At 36.5% G+C, this 18,285-nt stretch overlaps 1 protein-coding gene across 2 annotated transcripts in view; it reads left to right on the plus strand.

Annotated features, from left to right (window-relative positions):
* LOC149535457 (uncharacterized) overlaps positions 1-17,184 on the plus strand; it is an 80,240-nt gene extending 63,056 nt beyond the window's left edge. For both annotated transcript variants that reach the window (XM_089804894.1, XM_089804893.1), the window contains exon 3: positions 16,713-17,184. In XM_089804894.1, the coding sequence (XP_089661020.1) occupies positions 16,713-17,012 (300 nt within the window). In that variant the 3' untranslated portion in view covers positions 17,013-17,184. The remainder of the gene's footprint in view (positions 1-16,712) is intronic.
* The last annotated feature ends 1,101 nt before the right edge of the window (positions 17,185-18,285 follow it).

Below are 18,285 nucleotides of genomic sequence, written 5' to 3' on the forward strand. Positions count from 1 at the left end.
AAATTATAAAACAAGTAGATATAATTAAAGTTTTACTTTTACTTTTAATTTTAACTTTAAAGAAAACAAAGAAAAAAGAATCAATTACTTGGCTGCAATAAATGGAATGTTGCAAAAGTACCAAAATTTGCATATCTCCTTTCTGGCAGCATCGTGAATCTCCTTGTTCAAACCCATGCCCTCAAGCGTGGGTCGGGAACCGGGAGTAGTGCGGGGCACAAAGTAACTATCCATTCTGTTTTTTCGCACTCTAGGCTGCAATAGGTTGGTGTGGGACTCTGTCTCAGTATGTGATCGACTAGCACTAGCACTAGTACGAGCAAAAGAACTAGGATAAAAAGGAGGCCTAGAAGGACCCTCTCCAACACAACCTACGGATGCGGAAGCTGATGTAGATGCAGATGTGGATGCGGCTGCGGATGCGGGAACATGGGAGCCAATACCCCTTAACCCTTCAACTTGCATTTTCCTATTTGCTTTGTCTTTTTCAATATTTTCTAATGCCATTAAGCAAGTGCGTTTTGCCTCAGGAGTTTGGTGAGTGCAAACTGTAACATCGTGTCCAGGTATAGCAGCAATGTGGAATTTCAATCTATAAATACCCCCGGAAGTTATTTTTTCTTTACAAAATATGCATTTTGTTTGATATTTGGTTCTTCCAGGAAACTCTTCATTATATTTCCAACATTCATCTTTTTTACCTATTGGAATTTGCGAAAAATAAGAGCAAAGGCTGCTGCAATAAATTTTTTTATGTAAAATATCAAAGTTTGAAGCTAATAAAAATTAGAAAACAACAAACCCTAGCTTGCAACTTAGTAAAAATAAAGAACATTCAAGATTTACACTAAAATTCTTGAAAACTATAGAAATTTAACAAAAAATGCATAATACACTAAAAACTTAACAAAAAATGCATAATACACTAACATGCAAGAAAAAAAAAAAGCACTTACCTCTTGCAAATGAGTTGAGGAGTGTTGATATTGGCTCCTTCATGCTCCCAAAGCAATTGATGGGCTTCCCAAATGGCCTGCTGATCTCTTTGGTACTCCTCCTTGCCAGGTGGAAACCTATGGCTTTTCTTTTCTCTTCTTCTCTCTCACTTTTCCTCTCTTCTACTCATGCTTAACAAATAGAAGGCCCTTTAAGGTTATAACAAAGAGAATAGGTCAAAAACAAAGTGAAAAAAAAAGTGATTTTAAAAAAAAATTCAACTTCCCTTTTTACATGCCGCGAGCGATTCATGGCCGATTTTAAAGGCAATTTTTGGCGATTTTTACATGAATCGCCTGAATCGGCGATTCATGGCCCAGAAATCGGCGATACCGATTCACGATGCAAAAAAAATCGCCTAGCATGAATCTGGTCGTGGAATCGCCGATTCAGGCGATTTTTGGGCGATTCTCGTTACTATGGTTTTACGTGACCCCTCTAAATGATCTCGCGCTTGGTTGAATCCTTGGTTTCTAGTCTGTAATCTGCGGCAAGTGTGATAAGGAAGTTCAGGCGTAAATGAGTTCAATTTCAGAGCTCTGTCATCTTTGGGTCACTTGCCGTAATGGCTTGGAATGCTCAAGGAAAAATAATCCAATGTGTGGTACGATTATGGGAATCAAAGAAATATACAAGAGCCTGACTCTACGGCTTTCATCAGTTACAAGAATCCCCTCGAATTCCCAAGATGATCATTTGGTTTCCAATTATTAAATCGACTAAAAAGAGAGAAGAATAAGAAGTTGGAAAGAATTGGAAGATTAAAATTTGAAGATTATAATAATACAATTATTATAATTTGAACATTATTATAATGTACAACTATTAAATTATTAAATGATAATGGTGCCAAATCATTTAATATTATATGCACGTTTATTAAAATAATATGATGAAAGATAAACTAAAATCCTTTGAGATATGTTTATATATTTTAACTCAATTATTTTAATTAAATTATTTATTTAAATAACTCATGCAGTGCCACAAATGTATCCTGTTTTCAAATTGCTAGGTCCTCTACATGTCTGCTCGGTGATGGTGATACCCTGCCTAATTCTTTTCTGACAATGCTTCCACCCCTTCGACATGCTCCCTGGAAGGAATTTCTTTGTAATTGAATTATAAATTATTTAATCATAAATAACGATCAACTAACATGTCATCTTCACTTGAAATCATAACGAACAACTATCTTACCATTTCGCCAGATTATATCAAATTAAACTGCCAACTGACTTCATGCGAACCTCAACGGCTATAATTCAAGCTAGGTCAAAATTTGGGATGTAACAGAAAGGCATCCGGTTGTATGCATAACCACCATCCACTACAAATGTGTTCTTCAGCTTATTCTCCTTAACAATGGAGTTTTGGTTATACATTGGAAACACATCCATGAGTGAGTACATTTCATGTCCCTTGACTTCCTCTAGGATGCTATCCATAAGTGGTATGGGGAAGGGGTCTTTGATGGTGACGACCTTCAGGCACCGGAAGTCCATAGATATGTAGATTTGGTTTGCCTCCTTTTTCAGTGAGATTAGGATGGATGATACCCATTCACTAATTTGGACCCAAAAGATAATGCTTGTCTCCAACATCTTCTCTATCTCCTCATCCACCTTGACAACATAATTTCTATTCCTCTGGTATTATCTCTTCCATACCGGTTGGGCTCCAGGTACTAAGGGAATGTGGTGTATGTATATCTCTGAAGGCACTCCCTTAAGATCTTTGTAGGACCACGCAAAAACATCTTTGTACTTTATGAAAATTTTAAATGCTGTGGCCTTTTGTATTGGATTCAAATCATCCCCTACTAGTATATTCTTGGGGCCTACTTCATCACCTAGGTTTTCGACCTTCATTGAGGGCTCTTCATTCTTTATGGGCTTATCCTTGTAAAATTTGTGTGTTGGAGTCTCATTGACTCAGGCTTCTCTCTCTTTGTATTCTCCATACTCCAATGGAAACAAGTCGTTTTCGGACTCTTCATCAACCTACAACATGTTACACTAAAATAGTTTGTAATCATTCATTTTCTAGTGGCAGTGTCTATTCATGGAATCCATGTCATCTTTAGAGCATCCGTCAAATTCTAGGACATCTTCATCATTTGGCTCCATTCTGTGCTTTCGTTTTTCTACTCCACTCAGCTCTCCTTTTGACTTAGACTCAAAAGAAGATACAAGTTTCTCACTCACTAACTGAGATCAAAGGTGGATGATAATTTTTCTTCCTCCACTTTCCATTGACAAGGCGTTCTACTTTTAGTAGTGGATCGCCTTAGTCATGACGAGCCATCCCCTACCCAGGATGACATTGTATCCTTTATTCTTCAAGGGAATCACCACGAAGTCTAGAATGAAGGGCTGGGTACCAACTGTTACTTGCTTCGCCATCAGAGTACTGATCAGCTTGATGTCGTGTTGGTCAAGGTCTACTAGATTGAAGGTTGAAAATCACAATTTTGGTTTCCCAAGTTTCTTTCATATTTCCTCTGGTAACACATTTACCCTCGAGCCTCCATCGACAATAGTGTTGGCGAGGATGGTTCCAAGAAAGCTCATATCCACCACTATTTACAATTAGTAGCATAGGCCCATCGATGGGTTGACCAGAACCTCTATGCGCTCTGCTATATAGGTAGGGATTGGTACGATCATTTGTATGACCACCCTCAATTACGACATTGTTCCAAAAGGTCTTCAATTATAATTGGCACCTTAGTCTGCATCGTTTGCCTCATAATGTTTTGTTCGACTTTTGTACATGTACAAGATGAAGTACCAATCATGTTGCGAGTCTCTCTTCTTTTCACCATCATCTGTCATTCAATGTTCATCTCTTCTTCCCATACCCTCTCTTTATTTGTTTGGGGGTTTGTTCTTGGCCTATGGTCGAGTGATTGCTAATACCCCTTTGTTCTGCTCGACCTCTCAACATTTACTAGGTTGACTTTGGGCTTTGGGCAATTGGCATCCTTGTCACCTAGACCACACTATCAACATAAATATTGTGGGGTTTCTTCCTTCTGGCACTTGCAAACAAAGTGCCCCCACTAGTTGCAAGTCCGACACTGAATCATGCAGCGAGCATTCACATTATATTGGATCCGAATCTGACCATTGTTGTGTTATTGTTGCCTCTATTGCCATGATGGTTGTTACAGTTCCCACTTGATGATTGGCATTGGTTTGTGTATGAGAGATGCTCGTTGTTGTGGACAATGATAGTTGTTCTTGAGTGGAGTACTTGTGGATTCCTCATTTTCATTGTATGGGCATTTCTTGGTGGAATGTCTCGTCACTTGGCAAATGTCACAAAAGGCTGTCTACAAGCATTTGGCCTTAGTATGACCTTACTCCCTGCAATCCATACACCATAACTCACCTTCATTCTTGCTTGTGCTCCCCCTCATTGATTTAAACTCCTTAATCATTTTATGCATGTCCTTTCGATGGGCTTGCACCTTTTTATTAGATTCTTCATCGTTGTTGCTTCCCTTTGAGGAATCCTCCTCTTATGATCTGCTCTTTTTATTCCAAGAGGTTTTGCCCTTGCTTTTGATGTCCATTTCTCTATTGTATGCATCCTCGAATGATGAGGGAGGTACAATCTTCATTTTTCTTTTGAGGGATGATATCAGCCCCTCCACATACCAACACTTCTTGAGGTTGTCTACTGGTTGGTTTTTAATTTTACCCAGCAATTCTTACACTCACAATATTCCCTTGCTTTGTGTTGTATATTTCTGCTTGTTGGTTCCCAAAACTATAGATTGAAAATCCATGAGCCTTGCCAATTCTCTTATAAGATTGCCCAATCAGTTCTGGCCAACAAACTTGAATGATTTCAATTCCCTTGCACTTTAGGCTTCGCTAGACTTAGGTGGGTAAACCTTCACCCTTAATCCTAATTGCTAGGTTCAAAGGTTTTTCTATAACAAATTTAAACTTTATGAATTCTTAGGTTGGCAAAATCTTCCAACTTGATTAAAATAAAATTATATGGATGCTTTAATATTTGTTTGTGAATGAATGTTATTAAATTGAAGGAATATTCTGAACTTCAATTTTCAAGATGAATAAGCAAAACAGGGCTCTAGCATTAAATTTGAAAAATAGTACAAATGATCTTTACTTTATCACAATAATTAGCATGCCATAACTGCAAAAACATTCTACACCCTGTATCTCCTTTTCTTCTCATTCACTGCTTATCTTTTGTTCTTGGAGTATGATTCCTTATTTAAATATTTAATTACATAAGAAAATGTAACTTTTCAAAATGAAAACTCATGTCAGTCACTTTTAAATCATTTTCCTTTACTCTAATCACAAATTCTAATGAAAGATTTTATCTTTTTATATTTATAGTGATAATAATGTTTTATATTTATAGCGATACTCACTACTAACTATTCAGGCCTTCAAAACTTGAATAATCCCGGTGACATCTATTAGATATAGCTCTTCAGTAATAGCCCAAATTTTTTATCCTTCTAATTGGGCTTTATTTATATGTCTCTCCGTGATCATGGGCTCCGTAACAATCATGCCTGTCCTTCTGATAATCGATGTCTATCAATACTTTAGCCCATTCATATATTGCTGCCTTCTTTGCCGTAAACACTCCAAAAGCGGTGATCTTATTTGACCTTGAATTTGATTCTGTAGACGCATGCTAAGAGTTTGCTCTGCTACAACCTCACATCGATAATAGCTCAAACCTATTTATTATCTATTCCAAATTCTGATGGCATCGCTGACAGCATGTTTACTTTGAGAGACCCGACGGCATCATATTTATGATTTCAGATTGAAGTTTATTGAGATATTTCAAATCGAACTTTTCATTTCAGAAGTTTGATAATTTTTATCGTTGCATAAAACTCATACTCCTGTTCGCATCAGTTACCTGAATAATTCCTGTCTCTCCATCAGCATCAGTGATTTGTTTTGGTTGCCGCTGAAGCCGCTTTCGTGCCTTAATTCATATCATCGCTAAATTCCTTACACTTCGGGAGAGCTTCTTAATACTTTACCCAGCATGCTTCTCAAGTTTATTTCATTGCTGCTTATAGAGCTGCTTAGGTATCAATAAATAATCCCCAAAGACTTCGTCGGTGTGTGCCATCTCATATCTCTGCAGTTTAGATATGACTAGTTTTCTCTCTGGTCACATGTCGGAATTTACATACTGCCGCTGTACATATATTTGTGGTGATATTACTGACTGATTTATAACTGTGTTTATCTCATCTTGTTAATCTGAATTTTATGAATTCCATACTTTATTCGATTTCATGTTTCTCCTGCCATAGAATTACCATGCTCCTGTAGCTTGTTAATTCCATAAGTTTTGTAAATAAGAGTGTTTGACTTGAACATACAGTTTGATACACTAGTGCATGTGTAACGCCCCGCCAAGGGATCCAAAAGAATTAACTTAAAGTTTTACTAAGTTTGCCAAACATTTTTTTTTTAACAAGAAAGAATAACATACACATCAAACATAAAGTAGCTGAAGCAATAAGATACAACCATCCATAAGCATATATAACAGGTTACATTCTTTAAGGATCCCATGACTTTGAGTCACATTTATATTTAATTAATACTAAGTCCATCAAATACCACATCCATATGAAAGAATAATTTAAAAGTCCAAAGTCCATTTAAATAATATACATTTGTTCCGAATGCCTCTTGGCAAATAAAATTTGGAATGCTCAATCATCCACTGTACATGTCACAGGGTATGAAAGGCTAAAAGAATATACATATGTAGAAATGGAAATACATCATCCTCCTTGGATCCATGATATAAAGTACAATAAAATAAATGAAACCATCTACCATACATGATACATCCATCCATCATAAAAGATATAACGTCCATCGTAAGATATAACCATCCATCATAATGATACATAGATAGAATGAAAGGAAATGCAGACAAGGAAGCTCCAGCCACGGTGACTACAGACGGATCTCAACGGTAAGAGTGAAAAAGCACTACCACCCGATTGCATTTAACTTAAATGGCCCACTCCCATTGCACCAAGGAGATAGTCTCAAGTCCCAAACAGGATATCAAACCAAATATAAAAAATACTCTCTAAGTTCAAGAAATCCTAAAAGTATTCTAAGGGTTCCAAGATAGGTCGACATCTATACCTAGAGACACACAAGATACGTAGGAAACCTACTATGTAAGTAGGCAAATGTCATCGCACGAATCACGCTGGAGTTACCCTAGCAGTCTCTTAGGACCTCGGGTCCCTAGTGATCCCTATGTAGCCACTAGTATCCTCTTGTACTGACAAGGCATACTACGGAATGCAAGGTCGCAACCAAGCATTCTCTCTACTCCCATCCTAGTCTGTACTAGCACTTGAGGCATGGGCAAGAACATACAAAGACTCTTATTAGGTTCATTTTATTTCCATTTAGTGTAGTGTTTTCACTTATTAAACAACTTACAATGGGTTACCTTGGGAACCACTTAGGGCCTCGGCCCCCATTGCAAACCACTTTCCGACATTACATGTAGATAACCTACCCTAGGCTCATAAAATCACAAATCAATAATCATATAAAAACCACCTCAGTCATATACAAGTGACTAGAAAGCTTCAAAAGATAATCCACAATAATCACATCAGTTCTCTATCAGCAATTGAAAAGCATTCCAAGATATTATTGATTGAAGACTCGTAATAGTTAAGTCCAACATGTCATAACATGACATCACCAAGAGCAAAGCAAACAAACACCTCAGTCCTATCAAAGCGACTAAAAAGCAATTCATGTATAACTGAAAAGATTGTAATAATCATCATGCATATATGAAGTATAGAGTACCAAGTAATCTCATCATATATCAACTGAATCTGAAATACTATCTGATAATCTCTAAACATTGCTACTAATCATCAAACATAAAATTGGCCTAAAAGAGTTCGGCAATGACAACAGAAATGCAAACTAGGGGCAGGCACTACAACATGACTCAGGATGACTAGGCGCTTTACTGAAAGCTTCCAGTGTAATAGATGTTGTGGGTATTGTAGAAGAACATCAATTCATCACCCTGCTACTAATGTTCCTCTGCATGTTAATAATGGCTCGGCTGGAAGAAGATAGCCTATGGCGTTTGGAGAAACATCGGACTTTTTGTTTAGAGAAGAATCACCATTTGTGGGAGAATGGGAATCAGAGGATATGACTTCAAATTTCCTGGAGTCACTTCATTACTTGCATCCCTATAAGCCATGGTTTGGAGTTAAACTGTATTGATCCTTGCCTGCTAGGCAACAACCTTCAACAGTACGTGATTTGTAGAGTCTGAAGCATATTCACAGATTTGTTGCTTGTGTATAACATACTCATTTGTAATGTTTGTATCAAAGGGCAGTTGCACTCGTTTGTGCATTTTGGAATTCCTCAATTGTAGATAAAATGGTTTCAAATATTCTTGCACCATATTCAATTTTGTTTATTTCCATCAATAGCTCTGTTGTCCTAGGTCCCTTTTACTGATCTGCCAAAAATCTGAAACACCAATATTGCTAGCCACATGTTTGAAGTTCTGGTATGTTTGATTTTGGATGCAACTATTTGCATATTCAGCCTGTGTAATTAATTCCCTAAAATCCACAAGGACTTCATTGGTTATTACTACTCATTTCTTCTTGAGTTATTTATGCTTTTTGGGAATTGTAAATCTTGTCTTATAGTCTTATATTTTTCTTTAAAAGCCAAGAAAAGACCATTTCATCCAAGACTCAAGATTTCATCTTGGTACTTTCATCATCATTGCAAGACACCAATCAATTAACCATACATCTCATGATATAAAGTCAAATATTTAGATGGATGTTGATGAGTATTTGCACAAATGGACAAGGTGAAGAGATTAAGGAGACCCAAAATTTTGGTCTCCATCACCGCCAAGATTTCTTTATCATCCTGAAGCAGTCTGAACTCTTCTTGAAGTAATTTTTCTGAGTCATTCCACTTACTCACTTTTGTCTTATCTTGATTAGAGAACCAGTCAATGGCCACTCCTTGTAGTGTTGCATGAAATTGTACTACCCATTGATCTTGGTCGGTCACCTTGTTGGTTCACCAAATTGTCTCGCATGTACGTCTCCTTTCCATCTCCATTAAACCTAGGCAACTTTTATTTATTTGCCATCATTGTTGTTTTCCTTGAAATTGGTATTGTGTGTACTCCGGAACTGGGTATACTAGAACTAGACAAGCTATTTCAACTACCATGCTTTTCCATGCCTTTGTGTCCTCCCAACACCCTTGGCTGCACTGATATCCCCTACATCCCTTTTTTGTTATCTTCCGCTTCCCTTTGTGCTTCTCGTGCTTTCGTACGTGGTGTAAGGGTGAGACGTCTCAACCAATTTTTTGTATTTACAATTAATTCTTCTTTGCCACTCACTTTGTTGCCTTCCATATGGTTGCCTCCTTGTAGCATTCATGTATCCTTCACCTTCGATTGGTTCTCTTACTTTGGCACTCCCTCGATTTCCTTCAGGAAACCCTCCATCCCCTTTCGGTTATCCCTTAGCAAGTCTCCTCAACCTTCACCTTTGCTTTGCCTGTTTTTCTCATTGTAAGGCCTCCTAGATGGCCTTGTAGTCATTTGTTTGATCTCTTCATGTGTGGTTTCCATCTTTGTTCAAAAGGTTTGGCATTTATTGTTTCGTTCCTAGGGGTTTAGGATGCATTGACTCTTTTTGGTTTCGTCACGTTCCTCCTCTTCCCTACATCTGATCTCTCTGTACCATTGCAAGATTTGTCGGTGGTAGTTCTCTTTGTTGGTCTCTTCTTGTGAGTTTTCCAAGGTAAGGAAGGTTTGTGCTAACAGTTTGGGCAAATGACAGATCAACTGATCTACGACGAGGCTAACACTGAGTGAAGTCCACATTGCACTCTCTAGAACTTCCTCTCGTGTGGCTTCCCTTTACATGTGGGTTCCAATTGATGCTTTTAGAATGGATGCAAAGTCCATTAATGCCCTTTCACCTTCGAACATTTCTTGAAAACCTTCTTTGTTTGTGTGACTACTTCTCATACCCTCGTCCATTTGTTGGCCCATTATGCTATCTTTGCCATGTGACTCTCCATCACCACCAGATTCGTGTCGGCGATGGTGCCAAATGTTTGCCTCATATGGTAACTAGTTTGATGCATACAAGAATAATAGAAAATGTAATAGAACACAAGAACTCATAATTGCTTCTTCATTAATTCCATGAAATGCTTTACAATGTATGATAACAAAGTATTCAACAACAACATGACAATGTCTACAACCATAATGATATTTCTTGGATGTAAGTACATGACATATATAAAGGTCGAAGTGATGTGAGTGCCAATTCTCGTGACCATTGCCCGCTACCTACCCTTTGACCAACTAACAAGTACTAACAACACATAATTATCTAACAGTACATAATTATCTAACAACATGTGTGAGTTTAGTGACCCCCTCAATGTACTAGATGAAACACTTAGTATTCCAAATGAAACATTGAGTAACTAAACTCTTTCTTGAACAAGGAAAGTGTAGATGCTAGATAATGTGGAATATTGTATGATCAACCAAGATGACCCCAAGGTTTAGACTATGTACTTGAGATTTGATGTGGACACAATGCAGTTTATGATGTTGTTTGCTGGTAACCACATGGGGACTTACAATACTCCCTCGAAATCTATCAACTTTTCATTGTGAAAGATATGGCAATGCAAGTGCTTGATCCTAAATCTGATATAGCTTTGAAAATAAAGTGCAAAAAAGAGTAAGGGTTTAGAGGTCCTATTCTAATTCTAGAATGCAAGAGAGTGAATGTCTTTATGAACTCTACTAAACTTAGCTTTGTCATCAAATTCCACCGAGCTAGTGCTATTTTCTAAGGTAAAAAATAGATCTTCAAATCAGTACTGACCTCATCGACACCATCATTAAGATGCATATCAATAATCAAGTAACAATTGAAGTTAATCTAATATTGAAATTTTAGTTGACCATGCAAAGTAATTAGAAATTAACAAATTATGAGTGATATGGATAGGCAAGTTTCACAAAGGTTCATCTGAAATTTCTTTCATCCAACTAAATGACCTAAAGAAAATTCTAAACTATGTTTGAGAAATCAATGAACTGCACAAATATTCCAAAAACTTCAATAACTTATTTCAATTTGGCAGCATCAAAGTGGCAATTCTTCTAAGGCTTTCTTTACAAATGACTTGGTTTATGGTTAATATAGGAGTCTTTCATACAATGAATGACCCAAATTGATTTAAAATCAATGGCCAAGGTCACCCCACAATGAGGGTTTATTACAAATCACTAAATACAATATAGCGAAATGGAATATTCTATTTAGAGCCAATGAGAAAATAAGAGGATGCCTAATCATCCAGTAGATCATCTTCTAGATTGTGCATGCCTTTATCCTTGTCTCTTTTGGCAAACTCAATGAACCTGGAAATCACCATTTCAAGCCCTTAAAGTGTGACATCTGGCAAGCTGTTATGTTGCAACTCTTCATCTCCAATTCTTCTGTGCAAGCATCAAGAATGCTGACCCAATCTGTTGGAAATTGTGAGAGACAAGACCAACCAATTGATATTTTTTGTCGAATTCCAGCTTTTGAAAATGAACTGATTTCAACCTGTACTTCAATTCTTGTAAGAGGTTAAATTGCTAGAAACAACCATCTCTTGATCTAATATTTTCTTGATTGATGCAATGATCTTTGAATGTATGTCAAGGATAGATCCTTTGATCCCAAGGCAATCTTCTTGTGCATGATCAAATGTGGATTTTATGAGTGCCAAAGAAGAATACCAATGACTGCAATCATGCCCTTTCTCCTCTTCAATTATCCCTTCTTGATTGAGTTTTGAACTGGTTGACACAATAATAATGTCAACTTGTTTTGAACTGGTTGGAACTCTTCCTGTACTCCTTCTAAACTTTGGATCTTGTTCACGAGCAACAAAGTCTTGTCATAAGCTTGAACCATTCTAGTAGGGAATTTCCTTAAAATATCTGCAATCCAGTCTTTCACCTCTTGGGGTGTGTTTCTCTTTGCTTTATAGGTATCAAAGGATTCTTGAGGAATGGGAATGGGTGGAGCAAACATAGCATCTACTTGCCTTGTTGGGTTTATTAGCTTTTGTATGTATTCCTCCAACTCAAACATTTCCTTCTCTTCTTCAATCTTATCCATCCTTTCCTCGGTTGCCTTAGCAGTATCATTAAGTTCTTGGAATTCTTGCCTCTTCATTGATGATACAAGATCAAATGTTATATTTTGATAATCCATAGGAGTGATTTCTTCTCTAGTCTTATGAACTGTTGGAATTAGCCACCTGTAGGATGCGGGGTCTTGAACTATCCCTAATGATTTGATAGAACTCCTTAGCTTTCTTTTTTTCTTTAGATTTACCAATTCAAGCTAAGAAATCATGTCTTCGATTGGATAAACTTATACTAACTTCTTCTTCATGCCATCTTTCAACAAATTAGGGACTCTTAACAATTCCATGTCATCCTTGAGCTGATTATCATCATTGATTCCTCTCAAAGCTGAAAAACTTCGTCGTTTCCTTGTTCATTGGGACTAAAATTTCCCAAGACTCAAGTCAACCTTGAGTTAAATAGTTGGGAATGCCAGTTGCTCTTCTTCAACTTCTTGTTGTACTGGTTGTGATGATGAAAGATTCATCTTGATTCTCTTGAGGTTACATATTAGTATCATCATCCTATCCCGATTCATCCTCTTTATCCTGCATATCAGTCTTCCTAACAGATGAGGTACTTGTGGTGGATTGAGCTGTAGTAGACTCGTGCTTCTTATGCCTAGATTTTGTGTTGGTAGCTTGCTTATTCTTTGCTTGTGATCTTTCAGCTATCCCTTCCCTTTTCCTTAAAGGTTGACCTTCCTCATTATTGTTCAATCCTGATTTACTTCTTGTTACATCTTACTTAATTATGGGGGCATGCATCCAGGGGACTTGGTTGTAGGTACTTGGCGTCTCCCCACCACCGCCCAACCTCCCTTGATCTATCAATTACATTTCTGGAAGTCACTTGTTCCAAAACATTTAAGCGTTCTTTTAATTTCTTCTTCTTTTTAAATATTTGCAAGCAAACCAGATATGTACATATATTTTTGGCTGATTCAAGGACATTTTCAGATCATTTGCAAACATAGTATGAGCAGTTTATGAGGCTTTGTAGCTTCTATTGCATACATTATTGCAAGTTACCCTGGCCACCCTAAATAAAAATCAGAATTGGGGTTTCTATGTTTGCATTTCATGTGGTGCTGCTGTCATATTTTTGATATAATATAAAGCTTCCATTTTCTGATTCAGCAATTTGTTTTAGTATTCTAATTTGTAATAGTAATTAGTTATTCAATATTCAATGTATTAAACTTCAATATTCAAGTATAATATAATCTGTATGCAGTATTTGGGATTTGAAAGTTTGCTATTTTACTTCTTATCCTATTATATATCTTTTCATAACTAACATTTCAAGTACTATGTAAATAGTATATAGTATATACAATCCCCTCTCAACTCCCCCCCTCACAATCCCAAATTGAAGCCCTTTCCCCCCATCTCAGAAACTTGTTCCATCATGCTCTGGTCCTTACACCTTCACTCATCAAAATATTTGAATCTGTTACCTACTTTAGTTGTGACCAATCAGGTGATGGAATTGACTCATCCTTCGCTCGCTCATATTGGAGGTGATAATGATTTACATTGTCCTTTACTTGATTAGAAATGGGGATAATGTTACATTTCTTCATGGAATCTACGGATATCCATGGGCCACATGTTTCTTGTAACTCCATATTCATCTGTGGGGTTTGCCCAATAGTCTTCTACATCAACCTTGCACTTTTACTTCTTCCCTTTGGATGTGAGAATCTTCTGAAATGAAACAAAATAATCCCTAGCCTTGTATACTCCAAGATGATAAAAGTGTAACTCTGTATTAGCTGTCATATTGGATTTATCAAGGTATGTCATATTGGTGATTGTCTGCCTCGTGTTCCAGGAGACTATATTTATATATCTCTACATACTTATGTCTATATGACTAGTGGTGAGTTGTTGCCAATCAGTTTGTTCCCAAGACACAGTTTTCTGTTGCTGTTTTGTTGTACTCTTCTTTTCTCAGAATCACTTGTATATCAGTTTCTATCTTGCCTTCTATTCATGATGTCATTTTAACATTCTTGCGGACAGATAAGATAATTTTAATTTTCTTGCGGTTAGAAGTCAATCTTCCTTATTTGTTGTATTTTGTTTAGAGGGAATTCACATCAGCAGTTGTGTGGCCAAATTTATTTCACTTCCGGTGTTTTTTAATTTTCTAGTATCTGTGTAATTTATTAATGTTTTTAACCTTGAACCAATGAAGGGGTAATGAGGGTATTTTGTACCTGGTGAGCCTACTGATTACCTCTGACTACTAGCCCTTTTTCTAAGTTTTCATCTGGAGTTTCCTCTCATTGCACTTTGAGAGCTTTACATAGTTTTTGGGTAGAACAGCTTTCCATCAGCTCATGTATTCACTTCAAAAAATTCTAATAAATGTTTCTTACCATTTTTTCCCCTAATCTTTTTTAGCCTGTTTACTTTTTTGCCAAAAATAGCTGTTTTGCATCTTCTATCGATGGTCAGCAAGTATTTGAACAGTAAGTTTATTATTTACATATACATGTATGTGGTTCTTGTTTCTTGTGCCCTTAATGAGTGCTTATTGTACCTGTTAAGGAAATGAATTTAATAAAATGCCACTCCTGGATCAGTGTATGCAGCCATGATTCATCAATTTGCAAATCTTAGTTCATACTAAACTGTTTACCGTCAATGGTTTGGAGTCTTTTATCAATCAAGAGCTACTTGGAAGAAAGTAAAATTATTTGGCATCTCTTTAGACTACATCAATAAGTTGCAACTATTTATCATTTATAAATCTCAAAGTCACCAGTGGTGGTACTGGGCTAAGAACATTAAGTCTGGCCATTGTTCAGCTTGCTTAGAAAGAGGTCACCAAGCAAACAATTCAGCAGTGCAGGTTTAGTCGCGAGGACATGGTTTAGTTGCAGTGGAGGGGGAGATGACAATGCCTGATCTATGCTATTGAATGTCATGATTAAGAGCATATTTTATTCCTCTTTCTAAGATGCTTGGTATATTTAAATGCGTTGATAAAAACATAAAGCACACAAGTAGGACTTATTGCTGAACTTGTAGCAGACCATAAATTTAACTGTAGAATGATGGGCTTTCCCAAAATCCATATGTAGGTGGCACTTAGTACTTCTATAGTGCATGAATCCATTTCGTAAATGTCCTTAATAACCTGATGTAGTTGATGTTTACTGCAACGCATTAGAAGTTATAGTTTCGCATAATTATATTACTATAGCAGTTGTTTGAACTGCTGCATAGGATGGTAGGAAGACATTCACTGCAGAATGTGTGCTGAATTATTTCGCTACCATCAATAAACCAATTATGAAGCTGTGTTTTGCAAATCTGTGCTTTTGCTGTCACGGGCATCTTACTTGGTTGTTTAGTTGAAAGTGTGGTCAATGAACCTATTGCTTAGCAATAAGTGAACTCTTCCTATGGTGAAGAGCTAGGTTCTAAATGGGGTGGGCACGGTTTTCCAGAACGGCAATTTGTGTGCATACACATGCCCACGTGTGCATCAATTGCAATTGAAGTTGTACTTAGCTGTCACAAAATTTTGGATTCAAGGCATATCAATTACGTGTAATGCTCTTTAGTATACTTTTATAGAGTTTTAGAATTGTGAAGTTTGTCAATCTTGTGTGGTAAAAACTCCCTGAATACAAAACAGTTCACAAATGCTTTTCCTGAAAATTTGAAATTTAGGTAAATCAGTTTTACACAAAGTATCAAGGTCTTGGCATGGTGCTCCATTGAGTTACCCATTCAGGTGGCATTCTTTGCATGAGTTGCAAAAGCCAAAAAAGCCAAGGCATTTCATTTCCCTCATTAAAACATGTATACAGACTCTAATTATAATTATATTGAATTTTCCGGAAAAATCAAATTCATGTCTTCAAGCAAATCAAACTTGGGCAGCCATCCATGGCTTGAGGGAATAAAACCTGTAAATCGGACTATGTTTTACCATTTTCCCCTAAGCGTGCGTTTCAGTGAGGGTTCTGTATATACACTCATGCATGGTAACTTCCATGCTTCTTCCTGCTTGGAAAACAGCTTAACTACAACTTGCATTCTTTGCAAATCTGAAATTCCATAAGTTTGAAATTGAGCACGAAATAAGGTTTAACAGTAGACAAAAAATGAGATATGGGTTAAAAATGATAGTTGGAGCTAAGGATTCCAGTGAATGTTTTTAATTTTTCTTTCTGTGGCAGGTAAATTTCCCTGGTATCTAATCTAATTCTTATGTTAGCTTCTATTCAATTCTTTAGGCTAGTTCTTTAATTGAGCTCTGTTACTCCTTTTAGCTATAACTATGTTTTGGATGACTGTCCTTTTAGCATGTGGAAGAAAATTTTCTATATAGAAGAATATAAATGGCTGTCAATTTTATATATTAGTATTTTTCCTCCTCACTAATTCACTTTCATAATGGTGCTACAGCTTCATGAAGCAATTATGCGTGAAGAATCAACAGAGTTTGAAGAAGGAATAATAATTGAGGAGTTGAGGCGGGGTTTCAAACTTGGAGATAAGCTTTTGCGTCCTGCCATGGTCAAAGTTTCAGCTGGACCACCTGCTTCCAAGTCTGTTGAAGCATCAGCAGAGACATCTGAGCAATCTTTAGAGGGATCTGACAGAGATGATTCATTTTCTGATATAAGAAATTCTTCTGCAGAGCAAACTGAAGAACCCGAGAAACCCATTTCATCGGAAGCTTCTGCAGCTGAGTCGGCTCATTAATGAGAATGCATCTATTTGTCGTTGTGACTCATCCATTACTAGCAGTAAATGAGTTATCAAAATAGTTACGGCCTGTTTTCTTAAACTTTATAATTTAAAACCATCGATTGGCTTAATTTGTTTAAAATCTGAACAGTTATTTTTCTTAAATTTAAGAAAGGACGTTATCGAAGAGGGGACATGCTTAGTTGATTGGAGCGTTTTACTTTATTTTTCCTCCTGCAGCCTTGGATTCTCCGAGGATAAAAAGTTCGTCTGGAATTGCATCAAATAAAACATAATTGATCGTTTTCACATAATAAAATGGGATATATATACAGTCTGTGAGAGAATTGATACTGTAGATGCTAGAGACTTGATCTCACTAATGCCGTACAGCGTGATTGTTAGAACGTGATCTCTCGGATGAATGGTACATCAAAGAAATGCTATCTAATCATCCTCTTGAGAATTGCTTCAGGCACAAAGTGAATTTCTTGATGCTAAGTGCCCTCAAGTGCCACCTCTTATCTCACTAAATAAATCAACCCAAGAATTAACTTGCTTGTAGAAATTAAAAAATCAGCAACACTTAATTGGACAGAAATCAAACTCACGTTGTCCTCAAGTACTCCAATTAATTTTTTTCCCATCTGTTGGTCAGACTACATCATAAATTGAATTTCTTCAACTCTACAATGTCACATAATAATGAATTTCTTCAACTCTGTAATGTCACATAATAATGAGTGCTTTCGACTGTCAACTGTAGCTCTAAAAATCAACTCAAGTATTAGTTGTAAAGATACTTGATTGTAGATATTAAAAAAATCAGTAACATTTAATTGCTTGGTTAAATAAGATCCTAGTTACTGGATTCCTGGAGGCCGGATCCGGATTCGTCTAGGATTTTTTTTTTTAAATTTTTTTATTTTATTTTAGTTTTTAAATTTTCCTTATAGTTGTAATGACTTTGATTCATAGATTGACACTATGAAATGATTTGGTTTTAGAATTATTTATGTTTATCTTATTTCATGTACATGTACACATATATATACTAATGCTCCACAAATTTTAATTGAAAAAGAAGAAAATCAAGAATCCTTTAGTCCAACAATTTTTCTTCTTCTTAGAGTTTCATTTCTCTCTCTTTCACACACACGCCCGTGGACCATAGTTGGGAAAAAAAATATTTACGTGTTCAAATCAGATTTGTTTAGGAAATTGGTAACTAAGAACAAGATCATATTGTCCTTTAGTCCAACAAATTTTCTTCTTAGAGTTCTATTAT

The sequence above is a fragment of the Cupressus sempervirens genome, chromosome 10 (genome assembly GCF_028749045.1).
Source record: "Cupressus sempervirens isolate cs-2001-9-10 chromosome 10, ASM2874904v1, whole genome shotgun sequence".
Taxonomy (NCBI): Eukaryota; Viridiplantae; Streptophyta; class Pinopsida; order Cupressales; family Cupressaceae; genus Cupressus; species Cupressus sempervirens.